General features: G+C 41.4%; 2 protein-coding genes across 2 annotated transcripts; one reads left to right on the top strand and one right to left on the bottom strand.

Annotated features, from left to right (window-relative positions):
- Positions 1-2137: 2137 nt before the first annotated feature.
- Positions 2138-4975, top strand: tma16 (translation machinery associated 16 homolog). Its single transcript, XM_053418453.1, has 7 exons — positions 2138-2254; positions 2373-2485; positions 3007-3044; positions 3719-3803; positions 3889-4037; positions 4129-4171; positions 4523-4975. Exons 1-7 carry the CDS (start codon positions 2252-2254, stop codon positions 4701-4703), a joined length of 612 nt encoding a protein of 203 aa, XP_053274428.1. The 5' UTR covers positions 2138-2251; the 3' UTR covers positions 4704-4975.
- Positions 4976-6133: 1158 nt separating this feature from the next.
- marchf1 (membrane-associated ring finger (C3HC4) 1) lies at positions 6134-17160 on the bottom strand. The gene is made up of 6 exons (XM_053415529.1): positions 17048-17160; positions 11857-11902; positions 10881-10954; positions 8437-8617; positions 8199-8343; positions 6134-6456 (listed from the first exon to the last, which is right to left on the bottom strand). Exons 1-6 carry the CDS (start codon positions 17158-17160, stop codon positions 6134-6136), a joined length of 882 nt encoding a protein of 293 aa, XP_053271504.1.
- Between the last annotated feature and the right edge of the window lie 5808 nt (positions 17161-22968).

Here is a 22968-nt window from a genome sequence, read left to right as displayed (position 1 = left end):
AGTACAGTAAAGTAAAGTACAGTAAAGTAAAGTAAAGTAAAATACAGTACAGCACACAACAGAACAATACAGCAAATTGTTCATACTTTTACTTGAGTAAGGTTATGAACGCAGGACTTTTACTTGCAGTGGAGAACAGTATTGAAATAATACTTACTCAATACTTCTTCCATTATTGCTTCTTCATTTGAACACAGTTGGTGACCACTTCCCTGAAGAGAGAAAGTGTTGGCTAACATGTGGTGATTCTTCCATGACTCATATACTTACTAAAAACTCCTTCAGTTAAAATAAATACAACTTGATTAGTAGTATTAGTATCCCATGCCTCAGCTCCTCCGTGTTAGCGGATGAGGGATGAAACATCATGATTGACAAGCCCACTAATGTCAACCTCTTGGTGGCGCTAGAGGGAAAAGGACAGAGGATAATGAAAATCAGCAGGATGGATCAGACAAGGTCCATTAAGTGGCTGTTCTGGAGCTTTCGATCATTGAATTCCTCTGGTTCGTGGGAAGCTTGTCTTCGTGTCTGTGTCCATTTATGGTCAAATCCCACATTCCTTTGCTCTTGTGTTTACAGCCCAGCTACGTAAACTTTTAAAGCAGTGAGGTGTTTGGACTCAAAATGAAGAGTGAACTTGTTGATTCAAGAAAAAAAAGAGCCTTGTTAGTTATTTCGGTGTGAAAGTGATCCTGCATTCTTTTCAGCACAGATGGAAAAATAAGTAAATATGTTTAGTCATGTAAGGACTGTATTTTAAAGGTAAAGTTCCCTACTTTATTTAATGCTAATTTATAATTCTACTCTTCTACGTTGCAGAGGAAAATTCCCTAAAACTCCCGATCACTCTCAATCACACAGGGCTGCATGTATGTAGACACTGTGGGAAAGAACCAGGGAATCGAATCAGGAACTCCCATGCTGTGAGGCGACTCTTCAAACCGCTGCACCACGCGCTGCACCAATTCAATCCAATAATCCACAGCACAGACAAAAGAAGATCAGATGGAGTAAAAATCCAGAGATGAATAAAGATTTGTTTATTATCCATTATTCATCACTGTGACCCCCTAGATTCATCTTGTGATCCTCCGGAGTAGCCTGACCCTCAGGTTGGGAACCATCAGGGCTAAACTAACTGTATTGTACTGGTGTTGCCCTTCATCCCATCTGATCTGTTTAGTAATGGACGTAGCGATGCCCGAGGTGCTGGAGGAGCCTGGCTGGTCTCACGGAGACAGTTGGAACTATGAGACTTATCATTATCAATATCTCGTTGTACATGTGAACACAACATCCACTTGTGTTTTACTACTTCACAGTTTGTTCACTTTTAATTCTCCCTCTTCTGTCTTGATCTTGATCATCTCAGTTTTATTAGTCACTGTTCTTTGGCTGAAAATATAAATTAGCATATGTTTATTATAAATTACACCACATGCTAAAACTATACTTTTACAGTATGTTGCTGAACCCAAACAATGTATTGCTGTGATAATGTTATTCTTTACATGGCAAATAAATAACATTAAAGACCCTATATATTATTATAATTTTTAAAGAAAACTTAAAGCGAGAATGAACTCAATATCTGTCGGAATCTCTAAGTAAAAAGTTGTATATTTATAGCAAATATAACCATGAGATTACTATGAATGAAAGACATGTCAACGTTTGATACACCTGTAAACCCAGGGACTCCACATGATAGTAATAACCATAATAATAATAATTACCTTAATAATCATAATCATGTATATACAAGTCTATGGTTGTACCCAATTCTAGATATAACACCAAACAGGATTACGTTGTGATTCTTGTTGAACAACGTTTTGCAACTAAATGGATAAATGTTACAGATGTACATGTTTGATGCATTTTTTTAATTAACTGGTTTTAAGAGACAAATTCATTGATTATTCATTTACATGAATCTACTTTTAATATGTTAATATGTACTGTTTCATTTTACGAGACTTAAGGGTCTTATTGGATCTGAATCTTGTATTATTGGCTGATTTAATTTGCCTCTGTTCTGTGATATTTGATCTCGTTTTAATGTTGAAACTTTGTTTTGAAAAGTTCTGTATAAATAAATTTTGTTATTCATTCTCACGAAAAACTGGAATCAGGAACCCTCTTGGTCCTTTCCTGTTCGTACCCGGGCATAATTTGGTGATGGACCACTCCACTTCCGGTCCAGTTGTCAACACAGCAGCACCACGCGTGATCGCGAACAGATAAAATGGTAAAACCTCGTGTCTTCCCTCGCTCTGAATCAATTTCTTTCATATTCAACTATTGATACGACGACTTATGAATGCTTGACGGTGGATTTAAAGTTGGTGACTGTTTGTGTTTCTCAGCCCAAGGCTCAGAAAGGCAAAGTGCAGGCGGTAAGGGAGAAGGCGGTTCATCCGCTCAGCAGGAAGGCGGCGTGGCTCTCCGGAGAGGAGATCCGGCTGAGGAAGAAAGCCAAGTGAGTGAAGCTGGAGATGAGCAGCGTCACTGGGAGAAACGTGAAGGGAACTGGTTCTTACCCCGTTTCCACTGGTGTAAACGTGCCTCAAAGTTTGACGTCATAAAGTTTCAAACCCTTGTTAAACCTTTATTTATAATTGGGAGCTTTATTTAACCTGTTGAATTTGGACCAGTTCAAAATAGAGATTCAGGATTTTCTGTTGTTTTGATGAAAAAAATTGCAATTTAGCTGATTTCTCCTCCACTTAGACATTGGAACAGGTTTGGATTCGTCCAACATGGACTAAATCCGGACACTTTTTCCTTTTTATAAACAAAATGCTGTGTTCTCTTCAGTTAAATAATAACATTTAACATTTGTCTGATGTTCAAAAACTGGTAGTTAAACTTTCCCTTTCACTGCAGAGTATGAAATATATCCAGCATCTTGTGGCAAACTCCAATTTGAAAAATGAACTTTTCTGAAAATGTTAATCCACGTTTCATGAATTTAAACGATTTGTTTTTTTCTCTCTGCAGGCACAAAACTGGCAAAGCCTCACGTCTGAGCGACATCGGTGAGCTGGTTCCTCCCTTTTATACTGTGAGCCGTAGATCTTAACACATGTCGCCTTGTTGAAGAGACAGGACCGGGTCTTATGTCCGAGGTCAAACAGTCACAATCCTCCTGCAGACGATATAAAGAGGAGGAAACCGATGTGATGATTTTAACGATTTTTTTTTTTACCATGGTCTCTAACATTCCAGTTACAGTTCGGTTCACAGCGGTTCAGACATGTGCAATTCTCTGCTATCACATATTTTAAACATAGCATTTTAGTGCTATTGTTATATTAGCTTTTAGAGATTTTTGCAAGTCTCCACCCCATTTTCAAATTCTCATTTTTTTGCACAAATGAAATGTGCCAAAAACACTGTTTTATCCAATTCAACACAGACTGCATGACTCTAAAGGCCGAGCTGATCAATTCTCCTCTGATGTTTCACCTCTTGTTTTACACTCTGCAACAAACTACACATTTTCTGTACAGACGTGTCTGTGTATCAAATACACTTGATAAACAAACATGGCTATTTTGTGTGGGTAAATCCGACTTTTTTGTGTATTTTTTTCCTTCCTTCATTTGTTTGTTTTTTGTTCCTTTTTAAAGTATGTTGTGATGATTGAGACGGCTGCATTTGTTCAACCCAGAACAATAATAATAGTGAAACGTCTTCTCTTTACTCACAGGCGAGAAACTGTTGTGGTTCCAGGAACAGTTGGATCCAGCAAAGACGGAGTACACCAGTAAAGATGCTTGTGACATTATCGAGAGGTGAATAAATATTTTCCAGTTGCAAGTTTGAATCAAATCCTTTCAATCAGAACGTTGTTTGATAGTTTTTTTTTTGTATGTTCAGGTACCTGCAGAGATATGATCCTGAGATAGAGCAAATCAAGTTGATTAACGGGATCAAAGGTCGTCAGGGTTGTGTCCATGGAGCCAGAGAGGCCGTCATCAAACAGACCATCGAGCGGGAGCGGGCGCTGTACGATGGTGTGGGATTTGGTGAGTCTTTGCTTTATAAATACACACATATATACACACACACACTTATTGTCTGAGGTCACATGATGACGCTGTGCTGTCTCCTTCACAGAGATCCCTGACATCATCAACGCAAAGAATCTGAAAACATTCAGGTGAGTGACATGAACTCAGAATTCTATTGTGCAGAAGATGAAATCAGCCTTTTGCTGTCAGTGCCTCTAAGGACGGAAGATTTCAGACCTAAGACCATGTGATATTTTCATTTAACTAAAGGAGACATTTCTACTCATATGCAGGTTTATCATTAGTTATTATTTTAAAGATTTACATGCTCTAATGTTCAGAGGTCTTAAAGGGACGTTGCTTCTGAGCACGACCTGAATTATTCTATTTCTATATGATGAGATAACCTTGTGTGCTTTAAACGATCAAATCAGCCTTTAAGAATGAAATGACATTAACCAGATGTTAAACTGTCACGCGATGATTCTCTGTTTTGCCAGAGAGTGGACCGGCAGTCTGAAGAAACTTCCGAACATTAAACTACGAAAGGTTTCCAGCAAAGACGCGAATAACGAGAAAGCAGCCGCAGCAGAAGAAGAGAATGAAGAAGATGAAGAGGACGAAGGTGATTTGGAAGATGAGCAGGAAGACGAGACGAATCAGATGTCGGAATCAGACTAATTCTCTTAACTCAGGACAACTGAACATTAAACACATTCAGCAAAGACTGTCTGTGATGCTCCGCTACTGTCCAGAAGATGGCGCCAAAATCCCACATATGGGAACTTTCCCCCTCAGTTTGTCCTTTTCTAAATCTGCTGGTTGTTTTTAAAGATGTAACTTCAGTCTGTGAGGGTTCTACAGTCAGTGTTTATTACAGAAACAATATGCATCATATGTAACCTGAATAATCCATTTTATCCAATAAGAGATAGAAAAAACATTTTCACAAAGATGTTGAGTCGAGTGCTTTACTGTACAAAGAGAGAATTGTGTTTTTTGTGACTGGTTATAAAACCCAAATGAAACTGTAGAAAAGTGGACGAGGCTCAGTCACTCAGCGTCAGTTCAAACTCAGACATACAACCAAAAGTAAAACATGAAGCAACAGTGAAAGATCAAACTATATGTAAGTGACAGATGTTGCAAAAGCAAGTGAAACTTCAAACTGTCGGAGGAAAACTTCCCCCCGCTACTGACTCATAACTTTTATCTTTCAGTCAATAACTTCAAAACACACAATTTTTAAATATTTAGCTTGAACTAAAGGTACTGTTAAAATAGTTTCCTCTATTTATAATATAAGACTTGGGTGTCTGAAGACCTGATTGTCCAAAGGGAGAGAAAACGTGAGTGCTTCAAACAAAAACCTTTGTTTTTTTTATTCAAAGAATGTGTGTGTCTGTGTGTCTGTGTGTAGCCTTCAAACATCTCAAACTCTTGTTTTTCTTCTTCACTCGTGAAAGATAATGAAGAGATGGCTACATCAGAAAATACATCAAGTCTTTACTTTCTGTGCACATGTAACGTGGGTGTCAGTTATTGTGCAGCCTGTCTACATCTGCCCCTACACACAAAGATAAATCCAGATGTGAACATGGAGGCAGGATTTCAACTGCTGTTTTCTACTATTTATCTTACATATGAATGAGGGGAACACTAAGTGTGGAAAAAGCTTTTTGCATTTGGACAATTCCCTGCATCTCAGCTCTCTGACGGCTGCTTCTGAGTGTTCAGGATGGATCACACAACATGTGACCTCTGGGGAACAGCCTCCACCTTCAACACGAGTCAGTGCAGTTTTTTGAAAAGGGCGTACAGGAATTAAAAGGTGTCAGGACACCACATAGGGTCTTTGCACACTGTCCTTGCTGATGGCTTTATTTCCCTTGACATCTCCTCACCTCACCCTCGTCTTCAGTGTTTCAGTTCGTGGTCACTGAGGAGCAGGAGAGGTTCTTTAACTTTAAATCTCTGCAGCGTTTTAGGATCAGTGATCACAGGAGACCACACACTGTACGAGTCTAAATCACACCGTGCTCACTGCCGCTGGTGTAGTTAGAAGAGCATGGTGTGATCCAGGACTCTCGTGTGCCAGAGGGGAGATGAGGTCAGACGGGGTTGTGTGCCGGTGCCAGAGCCGCCTCCACCGACATGTCCGAGTCCACCTGTGAAGGCAGAGTCGGGACGGGGGCCGGGCTGACCGGGACCTCCACGGTTTCGTGCCCGCCGTTGAAGAGGGCGCCGGCGTGGCCCTGCGGGTGGTGCTGGTCCTTCTCGGGGCAGTTCTGCACGGTGATGATGCGGTTGAAGGCCTTGAGGCGGCGCCACAGCTGCAGGTAGACCTTGCACTGAATGTACATGAAGATGAGGCCGCCGGTGAAGCCGATCGCTACAACGATAAGCTTGGTCCAGAAGGGCCACTCCAGCACACCTGAGTACACACACACACAGACACACACACACACACACAGTGATAAGTCGACCTGCAGGACGTGTCATGGATGATGATCCGTGGTGTGTGCGGCGCCGTGCTTACCCCCTGGTGAATAGTACTTCAGAAGAGAAACTCTCCATAATTCGTCTGCAATCAAGATTGAGTGTAATATTACTTTATTACTATATAGAAACTGGCTCTATGCTATTTTTTAAATGTTAATTACCAAGTAAAGTGTTTTTTACACTGCACTAGTTTATTTGGGTACACTAATCTAAAATCCAGCTAATACAACAGTCCTGCCATAAATCCCCCGATTGTAAAGGTGATAAAAGAGTTTTAAAAAAAAGAGGTTGATCCAACTTAAAGATCTTCTGCTGAACTATTCGATGTTATTAATATAAAACATATATGTTATTAGATATTTACTATTCATACGTTTGACTAATTAATTTGTGTTTTAATGAATTGTATCTATTCTATCTTCAACTTTATTGTTTACAAATCTGATTAAGTACTTATTGTATGTATTTATATAAGCTTTTATAGTATCTTATAGAAATACAGTTCATATCTATAATCACTAACACTAACCCTTCTCTGGAAGTATAGTTCAACAGCATCAGTTAAGTTGAATCAGCATCTCTTTAAAAAGGCTTTCGAAGAACCTTCATGACGGCAGGATCTATTGCAGATGATCTATCGTGTAATGTATTAAAACTAATACATTTATTAAAACTAATACATTACAATGAACTACTGACCCCTGAGTGTTTGATTTCTGCCTCAAACGTCCCTCAGTGTGAGTACAAGGAGAAAGATACACAGGGATCACAGCAGGACACACAACACTGAGCACATCCATGAACACTAACGCACTGAGGGGTTCTATGTTCACTGTGACATTCATTATAAATAACTGTAAATAAAAAGAAAACACAGAAACAACCAAATATATAGAACCTAAATAAAAAAAAAATACTTTTTCAAATTTCAAACATAGATTTACATATTGTCTGCATTGTTAATTCTGTTAATAAACTTTTTAACTGCAAAGATAAACGCAGACACAGATCCATCTATCAAAGGCTCGGACCGGCTCATTTATATTGGTCCAGCATTAAATTGGTTGAGCTCAATGATCTGCAGGTAGAAGCTTTCAGCAGCTTGACGTCGAGCAGAGGAAACAGTGACGACTGCTGCAGATTAAAACTGATCAATAAAAACACATCAGACTATTTCTAACCACATCACCAGAGACAGACAGGAAGACAGAGCTTTGTGAAGATTTGGACCTTTTTCACTGATTCTGCAGATTCATGATTTTATTCTGTTTTATTGTTCAGTGTTTTACCAGCACACGGATGCACTGATATGTTTTTATTAAAATGCTAACATTGAATATAAATATTTATTCTAATTCTTATGTTTTATTGCACATTTGAATATTTATCACTCTCATCAACATGACATGCATTTCAGCATAAAACAAATGAAACCTTGGAAACTTTCATGTTAAAGGAGATTTAAGTTAGATTGTTTATTAGGCCTTACAATCACACACAATGCCTTTTGGGGACTAAAGTTGAATGTTTCAAAAACAAAAACCCCAAATCTTCAATTATCCTTTAATTATAAAACAGTTTAATCAAAGATTAATATGATTTAAAGTTTTTAAAAGCCTATCTGCATGTCTCTGGTAGGTGACTGGGAGGTGGGTTGTGGGGAAAAGTACTGACCGTCCTTCCCGAGTCGGATCTCCTCAGCGGTTCTCTTGACCAGTATGTAGACTGACCACAACATGCACGTTATCGCTATCAGGTGAAACAGCACCGAGCAGAAGATCTTTCTCCGCTCGCCCGTCGTCATCTGTAGCTTCTCCCACTGGAAGACGGAGGGAAGGAGACAGGAGGAGAGGATGAGACGTGGAGTTTGAACAGAAGGTTTGGAGGTGGAGACCTGTGGCTGCGTGCTCACCTTGCTTAGCGGCTTGAGCGACGTCTCCATGATGAAGTCAAACTTGCAGAGTTCACAGCAGCGAGTGTCGGAGGATTTGATCCACTGGTTGAGACACGCCCGGTGGACGAAGCTCAGGCTGCCTGTGCAGCGGCAGGGCATGATCAAAGGGAACTCCTCATCCCCCTCGCAGTGGCAGATCCTACACACACACAGAACATACACACAGAACACACACACACTTGTTAGGCAGCGTCCAGACTGTCTGTCATTATCTTCTCTATCTCTCATGTTTCTGTTGTGATCCTGATATTCTCAGTTGACCCCCGTGTGAACACAATCACTCACTAACCTGCAGACCTCCGTGTCAGAGTCGACAGAGTAGAGTCGTGACACGCTTCCATTCTCACTGCAGTGGTTCTGCGGCGTGGGCACTGACAAGTCCCCCCCCCCCGACCCCTTCTCTTGGTATGTCTTGGTGATGAGCTCCTCCTCGTCCTCTGCCAGGGACGAGCTGCCCTCTGGGCTTGGGGACTTGTAACTCTTCTCCTTGTCTCGGCTTGAGGAGCCGTCTGTCTTGATGGAGCCCCGGCTGCTGTGCCTCTTCTTCAGGCCTCCGCTGTCCTCCACCAGAGGCTGGTTCTCCTTCTCCTCGTCTGAGCCCAGCGACTGCAGCTCCATGACCTCTGTCTTGTCTTCACCTTCTTTACCCCTGTTGGCTCCGTCCCTCTCGCGGCTGCTGGCGCTGCGGCGGCGCACTCTCCTGGCTTTCTCCTTGCTCCAGCTGCGGGCTTCACGACCGGCCTCGTCCTCAGAGGAGGAGTCGGACTGCTGGGCCCCTGTGCAGCGGACGCGAGGTGGCAGCTCCCTCCGGGTCTTAGAGGAGCGCTCCCTCTTCTCCCCCCGCTCGCTGCGGTCCGAGCTGTGGCTGCGGTCACTGCGGTCCGTCTGCTCCTGTTTGCCGTTGGTTTCCACGCAGTCCATGGGAGAGCAGCTGTTCTTCTTGTGGCGATGGCGGCGCTTCACCTGCTTCTTCTGGGCGGGAGCCGACGAGCCCACAGCCGTGCTGGTGACCGTCACCTCAGAGGCGTGTGTGTGCTTGTTGGGTTTGTGTGATTCAGAAGCATCCTCCTCTAAACGCGTCAGCTGGCCAGAGCTTAACACACACACACACACACACACACACACACACACAAACAAACAAACAAATGTATATTTCAACACAAAGTGAAACGAAATGGTAAGGCATGAATGTGACAAAATAAATGAAGAAAAAAAATGCTTTTAAACCTGATTAATGACAAATCTATAAAGTCGATATTTTGTTTCTTTTTAAATAATTATATCTGAAATTTCTGACCTCAACCTGACACAGGGCAGGTGCATTTTGTCTTCAGAGCAAACAGGGTTTTAAAATCTACAGAATAAAAACGAAAACATCTCCTCCCAGAATTTCTGTCCTGATTATACTGGAAGATCCAGATCTCAGAGTGTCATTGTTTCCAAATGTGGGCGATTAAAGGAAAAATATATACATATTCATATTCAGGTCAGTTCCCATTAAAGATGAGACATTTCATTCTAATAATTCAGATAAATCTCTGGCCTGATTCTACGTCTGTGGATCCAGATTTTTTTACACGTGTCTCCTGGAGAAGTAACAGCTAAAAAAAAATCGTTATATGTTGTTTAAAAAATGTCCTAACGTGTCACATTCTTGGGGACGAGTCAGAAGATGATATAATCATGCAGATTTACAGATGGTGCCAGTTCAATCCATCCATCTATCCATCATTTACACTGGGTGGAGGGGGGAGAACCAGTACAGGTCGCCGGTCTCTCACAGCACCAACACTCTACCTGAGCTCCACGTCTTTTGACTGTAGGAGGAAGCCGGAGGAAAAGTCCTCAACTATTAATAATTTAAATTTTTCCGTATGAAAAAGAAGCATATATCATGGTGTCAAACTAAAACTGATTCCTGCAGGAGGAATATTTTGCGATTTGGTTGGAGACAAAAACAACAGCAGCTGATAGCAGCCTCACATCGAGTTGAGTGAAACAGAGAAAAACCAAAAGGTGATTAAGTTTAAAACTGGACGACAGAGACAGAAAAAATTAAATGGTGTTTTTTGAATGACTCAACATGATAAGTGATAAATGGAAATCCAAGCACTCACACACATCTCACGTCCTCTTTTCTGACTCAGTGTCCTTTCAGCCAGTGGATATAATAACAAGCTAAAGGATCCCATTTCTGCAATGAGCCATCCTCCTCTCATCAACTATGGGTGCGTCATTGGATTTCATCATCCATTTAAAAAGAATTATTGCCCTTGGGGCGCGGCAGACCGTATTAATTCATTCTCCCACTCAGTGGAGGAGAAGAGTGCATGTTAATATCACAGAGAAAAGCCGTTGCTGCCCTGGTGCCTGGATTTAGAGAACAAATCATCCTGTCTTACCTGCATATGTCCTGAGAAGACGGGCTGATGGACGTCTTGGAGGCTGTGGTGACTCCTGTTGTAGAGTTGCTGGCCTGAAACAAACAACAGACTCAGGATCAGCTCGAATTTATTTGTTATCGTGATTTATTTATTGATTTCAAACGTTCAAAGTGATGTCAAGAAACAAAGCAAACAAAAACAAACAATAAAATCAAACTGAAAAAACCTGAGAGTCGAACACACTTTCAAAATAAGATGTGATTTAAAATACATTGTGTTAAAGTTATACAACAGACTAGACCAGAAGCTTTATACATTTATTGTGGCTTACATGATGTTAAGCTGTTCCATATGTACCTGTCATGTATCTTTGCTGTTTCTGCTGCTCAAATAAAAGTCAAATATTCTCTTTCCTCGTTGTTTCTTTTGTCCTGGTTTGTTTTTAACTTCAGCTGGTTTCTAAAGGTTTATCTGAGCTTTTCTGCTGGAAACTAGACTGAGACACATAAGACTCAGCTCACGTGTTGACCTCCACGTGAAGATGATGATTCTCTGTGGGTTTGATTCCTTCCACAGCAGAGGTTGTGCTTTCCTTTGTGTGTCTGTCTCTCAGAAGGATTACTCTAAAACGATGGAACTGATTTCCATGACGTTTTGTGGGGGGGTTGGTCATGCTACAAATTAATCGGATAAAAAACATTTTCCTTTACTTTGTTTAACATAACCAGATTTGACATCTTCGTTTTTTCTTAAGAAATAATGGATGAAACAACCAGGCATATGTACAGTACTAATATCTATCTAAAGGTGATATGTACATATATGTTTATCTGAACTACATCTCCAAAAAATGCAATATGGTGAAAGTGGCCCCTTCAGTTCCAGTATTAGTTCATTCTTGAGCATCAGACTCATGTGAAACGCTGCCACTACAAACACAATGATCTGTGACCCGGAGTCTGTCCCTGGGAGCTGCCTGATAATCAGTGGTTACCTTGGAGATGTTGCTGGATCGACTCCCTGATCGCCCGGGAGCTTTCCTTCCCTGCAGGGAGAGAGAGAGAGAGAGAGATGGGAAATCATTAGAGGACTCAGACAAGTATCATCTCACCATCACGCTGTAGTTTGATCTGTTGTAGATACTCTCAGCACATAATTACATGAAGATGATTCCTTTTGGCAAACTAATAAATAATTAACTCCATAAAATGCAAAAAATATACATTAAAAGTTCTTTCCGTGACATATTGATGTTTTATTTGAAATAACGTTAAACACAGGAAAGCAGCCAATTGTCAATTGCCAACAATATTGGCTTTATCTTTCTGTCAATCGACTCAACAAATAATTAACTGAATGTTTCTGCTTTAATAGAATGTCAGATACATCAATTATCAATTTCTTTACAAACTCTGTTGTTCCGAAAAAGATGAAAAGGGAGAAATCTGGACACATCTCATAAGTTCTCTGTCGTTGAAGTAGAGAAAAGTATAATTGGACGAAGCAGATTCCTGTACTCAATCAAAACAAAAGCACTTTCCAGTGTTCAGTGTTGTCTGGTTGGAAACCAGCGTGAGAAGTCGTGTGCAGCCACGTGCCCTTGTCCTTTCATTGTGACCCGAGCTAAAGCCAGCCAATCCTATTACCTGGTTGTCCCGCTAAGAGCCCAAGATGCTGCTCTGCAATGTGTCTCTATTTTAAGTCAACTTAAAGCACTTCTTTAGGGACTACCCGCAGCAGCGATGGTATGAACTCAACTGCCAGACCTTGAACTCAGTCGTCAGACACCCGTGGCCTCATCCAGATCCTGGAGTGTCTTACACAAGTTGTGGTGGTGTGTGGGAGTTTCCAGGAACCAACACGGTTAAACCATCATGAAAACATGTTTGAATTGTGTTTTCCAAGCAATTTTAAGACACTAACACACTTGTAACGGTGGTCAGCTTGCATTGGAGCAATATGGATGAAACCTATATCACTATATAGGTGATTTTATATCTTAATTCTTAACATAAAATACATTTGCGGGAAAATAAAATTGAGAAGTTATCCATTGAAATAACTCAACATAGAACTTAAAGGAATAGTTATCATGGAATAACGAGCTGAAATCTCTGAAAGATGAAATATTTGCACAGTAATTGTATTTTCATAGCATCCCAACCTTGTTTCTTCTGAGAAGCTGGAAACTGTGGGAGCTGACCACAATCACGGCTTTCATTAGTATAGACTACAAGTAATAAGAGGAATTTCAAGTTATTTGATTGGCCCTAAAACTAGAGTCAGAGTGTATCTCAGGTTACAGTCCCCTTAAATTCAATCAAGCTGCACAACACTTCTCACACTCATAACTATCAGTCCCCTGAATGTAAATCATATCTTGAATCCCTGGATCTGCCCCCTTCATCAAATCCACTCTCAACATTAAAGAATGCTTTCTTGGAACCGTTTGAATAAAAGCGGTTAAGTAGTTTTTGTGTAATCCTGCTAACAACAATGAACATATTTGAATTGATCTCAAAAAGACTCTCGGTCAGAACACGTCTACCTTTCCTCTCTACTGGTCCGTCATCACAGGCTCCCATCACCACCTCCATTTCCCCACTCATCCCCAGTCACACATTTGTTAGCGCTGCAAGATATCCAGCACATCTCTTCTGCCTCTATTGTGGATATGTGTTAAGAGCGAAAATTGGGTCCCAGAACGCATGCACACACACAGAGGGCAGTCTTACCTCCAACTGTGTTGTAATGAGTTGGCAGTGGAAAATGAACTGAAGAATATAAACTACTGTAATTTCAGCTGTGAATTATTGTGTATTTTCGGCAGTGAGAAGGTGGATGTGGGATGGATTCAAAAGAAAAAAGAAAACAGAGCCCACATTCACAGCACTGTGGCTCCATCCATCCATCCATCATCTTTCCTGCTGATCCTTTGATGGACAGGCTGATGTGGAGAGAGAGGAGGGATCCACCCTGGACAGGTCGCACTCTTCCACAGACCTGACATAGAGAGATTCACACTCACATTCATGCACAGGCTATTTAGAGCCCAGTGTGGCTCACCGATGGGATTTTCATTGTTTCCAGTCAGTTTCATGGCACAGAGAGTGAGATGCAGTATATCAGACTCTGGATATACAAACAGAATAATAGGATTCATTTAATGTGTTAATTTTCATATATTTGTTAAATAGACGCACAGCTCTATGACCTACATGGCATAGAACGCTCAGCCAGTTGGGTCAAAAAGCTTTCATTTAAACAATATATATATAAAAATACAGTAGCCTATAGTTCTCACAGTATTTTACCTACAGGTGTAACACTATCAAAGTTATGAGTTATCCATCTCACGGCTTTTAAATGTGCTGTTTGGAATCTCACGTGGGCGACTTGTTTATTGATTTTTTTTGACTTGACATCAAAAAAGCAAAAGCGGAGCTCGCACAAAACCACCCACACACAGACAGTTGTGGGGACACTCTGTGCAAATCGATTGATTTAATAAGAGAGACGCCGACGAGTAGACTGCATCATCTAAGCTGATCAAGGGATTTGCTGATGGCCAGGTTTAAATCAGTAGTCCTCTCGTGAAGTCAGAGCCAACGCTCAGCAGCCTCCTACAGGTGTCAGGGGGGATGGACACATGTACTTGTGACCTCAGGGGTTTTATCTCGCAGGAAAAATCAGAATCGGAATATTAGATCACTCTAAAATGTCATAATATATAGATCAAGATCCATTTCCCCCATCTCGCAATGAAGGTGAATACAATATCTGCATCTGCACCAAAATGAAACAGGTTCTTTCCTGACCTGCACCACATCCTTGAACCAACTTTCATGCAAATTGGTCAGGCAGTTTCTTTACAATTCCTAGAAACAAACAAACAGCAGAAGAAACACCAACCTCCTGAGTGGAGGGAGTAACTGCTTCTGAAATATAAAACTTATTGTTCATTACTGGATTCTATCATGGTCATATTAGTCTTAAAGGTCCAGAAACTTGAGTGAAACCCAGAGAACAAACAGATGCTAATAAATTTAGAGATGCTTGTAAAGTCTGAGCTCAACCTGTGATACGTACATGTATGTTCAGAGCGAAGCTGACAACTTTATAAAGGAACCTCTCTGCATTCAGTGAGGAAACTGGTTTCACAGGCATTTAGCACAAACACCTACAAGGTAAATGGCCTTGTTAGCTTACATGTTAATTTAATAACCAACACGTCTTCAGTTCTATGAAGGTGTGACAACACATAAACACTGCAGCCATATGGTCATGTTTTAAAGTTGTCGTTGGAATATGTGATGGAGCAAAGCTTATCTCTGTGTCCAGTCTATTTTATAAGCTAGGCTAAACCATAGAGAAACAGAGTTTGCATTCTCTGTTTTCAACTCTTCTTCAGTAGAGCATGATGTTCATTTTGTAAATTTAAATCCAATTTAGAGTAAATTGACAATAAAGCATGGTACGTATGATTGACAGGTATTACATCCAATGGCAGTGCAGCTCTCAGTCAGGCCCAACCCCACCTCCACTGAATCTGGTCACAAACCAATGGGTGACGTGATGGTAGTTTGTCACATTGGATAAACACATCTGGAGTCCAGTGCAGTGATCACACCCAGATCACAGTTACTGCAATACTCTAGATTAACTGCTGACAAGACAGCTTCACAACTAAATACATTATCTCCATTCAGACTGGCAGGTTTGAGATGAGTTGAACTGGTGGACTTTATAAACCTAAGAATCTGGACCAGATGTAACAACAAAAAGGAAAAGCACCTACTGTAGCCGAGGCAAACAAAAAAGCCTTTAGTAAAAGAAACAGCTTATAATAGATTGTGCCAACAGCTGCTGAGAAAAATGAAAGAGACTGACCCAACCAACACATGCCGGTGCGGAACACCCTCAAGCAGAATTACACAGACACAAAACATCCAGAGATCATTTAGTAAAAGAAGCAGTTCTGTTATACCAGGTCCGTGCATAAGCCTCAGCTAACGGTTCAGCTGAATCACAGCGAACATGTGATGGTCATCTACCTGAGCCGATCTTCTCCGGCCTACACTGGGCCTGTGATGCTCAGCAGAGACTTTGGTGAGTCAGTGTGTGGACCTGTGCATGTTTCTGCTGACAAGATTAGGTGATGTAGCGTGGTACCACGGCTACATTTTAGTTCTGTTCTCGATACATAGAAGGTCATTCTTAGCATTCGTAGATGAAAAGGCTTCATATACGTGTTGTATACCTCAAAATATGTTTAATGTTATAGTGTCAGCTTTTGCCGTCTGGAAAACCAGCTGCCGCATTTGAGAACTTTTAAATCCATTACGTGCACAGCCTTTTTAATACGTTTACATAAACGTCTCTGCTGATTGGGCGCCACTGACAAACGAGACAAAACGTACTTAAGCTCATTGCAACACAGCTTCAGGCAAACATGTCGTTCAACACGTTTTGAGACTGAGCTTGAACAAAAGTTATCCTATTTTATGGTGTATTATTCTGTCATCTATTGGTTCTACACCTAAAAATGAAACCAAGTCCTGCGGTATACAGTTTGCTCATTTATATAAAGATTATAACAGAACCCTCAGCAGGCATGTACACCTTATATATATATTATCTATTGCATTACAGTCACCTGACAAATATACACGTCTAAAAAGATACATAACTATTGTCTACACAGGTTATCTCCAGTAGATAATTGTAGTGACGCAACTAAACAGTCCTGCTACAAGAAGAGTGCGTGTTAAACATGCAGTCTGTGTTAATCCTCGTGGCCTAATGATCTGAAAACCTAGAATCCATAACATGCAACCAGTCCAGTTGCAGTTAACATCAACGTCTGTCCAGAATCATATAAGATGTGCAGTGAAGACTTTGAAGACATTTAATAAAAAGGTATTGTGTCACTATATCGGTTTCATTAAATGGACAGGAAAGTATTTCTGCAGAACATTGACCTTTAATCTTTTTGGATACAACTCACTTCACGACGAGTAAAAAAACAAAAACATGTCTGTGAGGTCACGTAGTTTGTGCTGTGAACATCCCTCCAGATCTGATTTATCATGCACACAAGAACACAAACAGGGTCCATCAAGGTAATGGCTTGATAATAACTTAACATTAGTTCTAAGCCTCAGCTACTAATGTTTATTTCCAACACATTCAATATTTCCCCACGCCTCACCTCGGTCTTGTCTTTGGAGCGAGGAGCGCTCTTGCCGTTGCTGGCCGTCTCCTTGGCCGGCACCACCGTTATCTGCTGTACTGGCATGCTGCTGTTTCCAGGCAACACTCCGCCGTTACTTCCACAGCATTCCCCGTGTGTCTCACGTCCCCGTCCTCAGGTCCTCGTCCTCAGGTCCTCGTCCTCAGGTCCTCGTCCCCGCGTCTGACTCGCTGTCCCGTCCACCAGAGGCTTCCGGAGGAGAGAGAAGACGGCGCTCCGGAGTCGCTCTCCTATCACAGCCCGATCCCGATCGTTAAGAGGAGCGGAGATGGAACACGATCAGGTCACCGTGGCAACAGGAAGACAGATCTGGAGATGCTGGGGTGTGAGGTCGTCATGACGACAAGGAAACTCCTCGACGGTGCGCACCACCTTCTCCTCCCCCCCCTCCTCCTCCTCCTCCTCCTCTGCCCTCCTGTTGAGAGAGATGGAGAGAGGAAGAGTTGAGATGGAAGCTGAGCAGTAAACAAGGAGGAAGGGAAAGCTTGTGTTGTCGAGGTGTGTGTGTATGTGTGTGTGTGTGTTTCTTGAAGGGGCGGGGCCAGGACTTTGTCGTGCTTGCTGGGTAACAAGCACACAGTCCATGAGGATTAGGGCTAAGACTAACCTCAATCTCCTCCTCTGCTGCTAATAAGCTTACACAACTTGTGCACATGGACAGCACTCTTACACACACATGCACACACAGCACACACACGCACTGTACTCCATAAGACAAATTGATCATCTGACTGACTGTGAAGTTAAAAACCTGAAGAAATCATAGGCAAACGTGCCAGTGTGTGCATGTTTGTGTGTGTGTGTGCGTGTGTGTGTGCATGTGTGTGCGTGTGTGTGCGCGTGCTTGTCAGCGTGTGTCTTATCTCAGGCTAAAGGGATTATGATTGATATAACTGGAAAATGTGTGACTTTAAATGATCATTAAACTGAGGTAGGAGTCAAACAATTTGTATGGTAAAATAAATAACATGCCTCCACAGACCTGCAGAGGGCAAATTGATCCCACGCTGCCTCCCACCTCTTGAAAGGGTCTTGCTTGTTAGACACTTCTCCCAGTTACGAGTTATGGAAGCCAGTGTGACTTCTAAAGCTTCTCCAGATCGGTGCCTTCGTGCAGAACTGTACTGGATCTCTGCAAACGGTTCCTTCAGCCTCATGGCTTTGATTTAACTGTGACAAGCACCGTCAGCAGTGAGAATGACACTGGTTCATGATGTGTGACATCAGTCCAGAGTAGAAACATCCAGAGTAAAAAATCAAAATGAGGATCAAGACAAAAGGGGAGGAACCTTAAGTTCTGCTTACACTATATACACTATAAATATATATTAGTGTATTTATGGTAAAGTTGACCAGATTTTTTTCTCTCACACTCTGTTGGAACAACCGAGTTCCTTCCAAGAGGTGAGAGGTGGTGTAAGATATGAATTTGCCCTGTTTGCCAAAAAATCCTCAGTCCAATCTATGCACAAACACACATGTGTTTTTGCAATTTTACAAGATTGCATTGGAAATGGAGAAGTCTAAAGATTCATTGTTTTGCTGTCTAATTTAATTCTGTGTATTATTCTAGCAAAACCTCATTTACTTTTTAATGTATCTATAGAACCTCTTTGTGTCTGTGTTAGTATGTGAAGTACATTGAGGATGAGTAGGTGTTGAAGACAACAGAGAGATTTGTTATTTTGTAGCAACAGGAAACCTCCCACATCACATGGGATTTGTTTCACCTCCAGAAAAAAAAAAGAAAAAGAAAAATCCACCTGATCCTCTATTTCCACAAGGTTTCAGTTTCAGAACCACGGATAAATGTAAACCTAGAACACTACAATATTACAATTCTGCCGTCTAAACCAAACACTACCTAGATTCGTACTTTTTACATCAGGCATTTCAACTGTTAAACTCACAGATACACAGAGGCACTGGACCCATTAATAATTAGGGTTAATATGATCTCACCTGAACTTGAGAGGGGACGAGTAAGTCAGCTCTTCACAGGTTTTCTAAGTGCGTTACACACACAGAGTGAGATTGCGTGTGTATTGGTCAACATCTCCGTGTTCCTGCACATCAGAGGTAAGTTATCCTTGTTTTGTTCCAGTGTGTGATGGGTAAGGTTTAGATGATGAGGACATGTGAAAGATTTACTGTCCACACATACAGAGCTGTGGCGGATGGCATCTCCATTCACTGAGCTGGAGGCGCTGATGATCATGTTCTGTCTCCTGGTTTTCGCCCTCTTCACCATTACTGGGATGTTCAATGAGGAATGTGGAAACTCAAATGGTACGCACGGACACACACACACACACACACACACACACACACACACACACACACACACACACACACACACACACACACACACACACACACACACACACACACACACACACACACACACACACACACACACACACACACACACACACACACACACACACACACACACACACACACACACACACACACACACACACACACACACACACACACACACACACACACACACACACACACACACACGTCTCCTGCTGAGCTCTACAGATACTTTATACTTCACACAAATCATCAGAGGCCTCTCACAGACCCTCATCTCTTCCGGAAAAAAACCCACAGGAGTAGAATAACTGATTCCTGCAATAAAGCCTGGTGCCGTTCAATTAGTTTTATTTATGTTTATTTTATTTATCCAAATTACTTTATTTCTTTTCAACAGCACAAAAAACCTTTGGGGGGGCTACTTACAAAAAATTTTAAATGTCAATTACAGAAGATCTCTTCATTAAACTTTCTTTTCTATTTCTTTCATTTAAAATATATCCATAATGTATGTTGAATACATATAACAATACATAATTCATATATACTTAATACATTTACATTATATATATTCTGATTTATTTTCCGTAGTAGTATTAAGATTTTTGTGAGACCATTTTCAAATATTTCTTTTCCTTCAGAAACTCACACACGAGCACGAGGTCAGGAGTGTGTCGCTTGACTCCCGATGACGAGGAAACTTCTGCCAACTACAGCAAACTCTTCTTCTGTTTGTTTCCTTATTATGAGGTCATGTCAGTCAAAGCCTTGGGTGTGTGTGTGTGTGTGTAATCAGTTAAAAGATGGTGGACTATGAATGATCGTGTGCGTGTTGTGTGTGTATGTGTGCTTGATACAGGATCCAGAGTTGTAACCTTCCAGGATGAGGCACGAAGGTGTGGCCTGAACGGGACAGAATCAATAAATAAAAACCTGCTGCAGACACTACCTGCTTTCTTCGTTCTTAAGAGCGTGTAAATGTGAAAACACACTCATATCCTTTTATTCTGATCTGACAATAGCTGCAGTGATTCTGCTCCTGGTAAGTTTCAAGATCCTTGTGACTACTTATTGTTCTTGTTGTGTCTCAATGTTTGATTTTGCTCAGGAAATGTGTATTGAATAAAGATCACCTGCAGCAACAGAGAGGGGTTTTCCAAATCTAGGTTTTTAACCAAAAGGAGTGTTGACAGGTTTGGAGTCAGCTCCCAAATTAATACACATCTAATTTTGTTTTCAAATAGACATTTAAACCTGAAGAGGGATGATCTGTTTGCATTTATTCATTCTAGAATTTCAGTGACGCTCCAGTACAAATGGTCATGAGGATTCAACCTATGATGATAAATGGAGACAGTACAATTGTGGTTGAAGTAGTTTGTCTGACAGTTTAACCATAAAACGTTACTGAAAACAAAAAAAGTTCCCTGAAAGTTTTCAAATTTATTATTTTACCTCATCCCTGACAGTTTTATTCAGGTGCTTCGAATTTCATTCTCTACTACAGAGCATTTCTTAACTTGATTCATAAAACACAGGATGAGACACTGAGCACCGGACAATTCAAATGTTTCAGACGAAAATGAATCACAAACAGTTGATTCTGTGATAAAATGTCTCAAACACACCAGGGAAATGTTCTGCTTCTGCACATTGGACAACAATAGACCTAAGTTAAGCATTATAAGTAGTACTGTAGCTAGACTGAGGAGAATGAGTCATATTAAACCAACACACTATTGCAAATAACAGTGTTGTAATGCCCTCTAGTGGAGACAACAGGCTGCTGCATCCAAAGCTGTGTATTGCTATGACAACACTACTTTTCATGAACGTAATGCAAAATGCTTTTGTGCCTGACAACCAATTCTATTTTCATACATGGACTAGGTGCATTCAATTGTAGTTGTTGCTGCTATTATTGGTTGTACTGGGACAAACCACCTGGGTTGTGTTTTTATTAACACACTAATTCCACTCAAACCCCTTGTGCTTTGTGTTGTAATTGTATAGTTGTGTAGATGGATCTGCCCTTCACTGCCTTAGAAATGAGCTTCATCATCATCGCCTTCATCATCTTCTCCCTCACCATCATGGCTTCAATCTTCAACCAGTCACGTGAACCCCAGTCAGGTACCGAACGTCTTCTGTTCTGGCCAATTCATAGTTTGCGTGTTCGCGCAGACGCCTACGTGGACGTCCCCATGCAACCCAAAACTAGTGGCTGCGAGGTAAATCTGTGAACTATCCATCTCCCATTACAAATTAATATTTAATTTCTGGGGATAAACTTACTTAAGGGGGAGGATGAAAGTATAAAATTATGTCTGATTATCCCGCCGTGCACATCGAGTATAGGCTACATCTCGATCTCTCCCTGTTTCCAGATGAGCCAGGAAACGTTACTTCTCTCATCCAAGCAGATTTCAAGTTTACCAGGTTGTTAATTAGGAACATATTCATAACTCGTGCCCCCCCCCCAGCCACGCCTAATGATCATATCGGGTATTTGTGTGACCCGGGAAATGTGCACGTTCATGTCTACGGATGCAGAAAGTATGTCCAAGTCTTTATCAGATACACGTGGATAAACACTGCTAACGCTGTGACTTGTGTGCATGTTCCCTTTTAGACAGAGATCGCTATGGTGCACATGAGTCCAGAACATATAACAGAAACAAGAGAGTCATCACAAAGGAAGCTCAACAGAAGCCATGAGGTCAGAACTCTCTATCTGCCAGTTTTCATCGAACAATGAAGTTCTCACAAGAACAAAAGAGAGACGGAACTCAAAATGGACTAAAAACTGAACATATGCATTAATTTATACTGTGGCCATCGTCCTCTGACTTCGCACAGAGGGTGGGAAACTACTGTTATCAACGGAATTATGTTTCTGCTATAATCCAAGCTGCAAATCATGTCCGGAATTTAATAAAGACTAATGATTGATAGTTGAAATCTGGAGGTTGTTTGGAAAAATCAAGGTTAAAAAAAAATTGAGCCAAAATGAAAGTATGATGAGTCACTATTTGCTGGCCTCCTGAGTCTTAACCATGGCTCTTTAGCTCCATCTGCAGTTCTCATCACATCAACACTACTGTTGAAAATAACCAGACCAGATCGAACACAAGCAAATCAAGGCCAAGCTTGAACTTTTTGCAGAACTTTGATCTTTGTGCACTGTTAATAGTTGTATCTACTCATGTGGATCAATCTACAGCCATACGGAGCCACGCTGCAGTGCAGAGTCTGGACACTGGGTTCGTGTGTCCATGGAAGCCGCTGTGTCTGGTTTAGGATTAAACAAAACAAAGTGACTTTTGGCCCCTGAAGACCTTGTGGGGTGACATCCTGGGGGGTTAGAGGCTGCTCCCTGTTGAGTTTGCCCCTTGACCCCTGAGCCCTCCGTCACTCCTCCACAGTCAGCCGTCTAGTGGCCGACACACAGGGGACGAGGAGCTCCGGGAAAAAGACAGGGTTAATCAGCTGTAGATATTTTCCCTCACAGGAGTGCATTTGAAAAAG

Source organism: Pleuronectes platessa, chromosome 3 (assembly GCF_947347685.1).
Source record: "Pleuronectes platessa chromosome 3, fPlePla1.1, whole genome shotgun sequence".
NCBI classification, from domain to species: domain Eukaryota; kingdom Metazoa; phylum Chordata; class Actinopteri; order Pleuronectiformes; family Pleuronectidae; genus Pleuronectes; species Pleuronectes platessa.
The sequence above is the reverse complement of the archived record's forward strand: the minus strand, read 5'-3'. Positions and strand labels throughout refer to the sequence as shown.

What these genes read in the sequence shown, in the direction of transcription:
- marchf1 (XM_053415529.1), bottom strand. Translation starts at nt 17,160, where the DNA reads ATGCCAGTACAGCAGATAACGGTGGTGCCGGCCAAGGAGACGGCCAGC. An exon ending in CGTGGGGAAATATTGAATGT is followed by an intron (nt 11,903 to 17,047) that starts GTTGGAAATAAA and finishes CCTGCAGGGAAG; the next exon opens with GAAAGCTCCCGGGCGATCAG. An exon ending in CGCTCAAGCCGCTAAGCAAG is followed by an intron (nt 8,344 to 8,436) that starts GTGAGCACGCAG and finishes TCCGTCTTCCAG; the next exon opens with TGGGAGAAGCTACAGATGAC.
- tma16 (XM_053418453.1), top strand. An exon ending in GCTTGTGACATTATCGAGAG is followed by an intron (nt 3,804 to 3,888) that starts GTGAATAAATAT and finishes TTGTATGTTCAG; the next exon opens with GTACCTGCAGAGATATGATC. An exon ending in AAGAATCTGAAAACATTCAG is followed by an intron (nt 4,172 to 4,522) that starts GTGAGTGACATG and finishes CTGTTTTGCCAG; the next exon opens with AGAGTGGACCGGCAGTCTGA.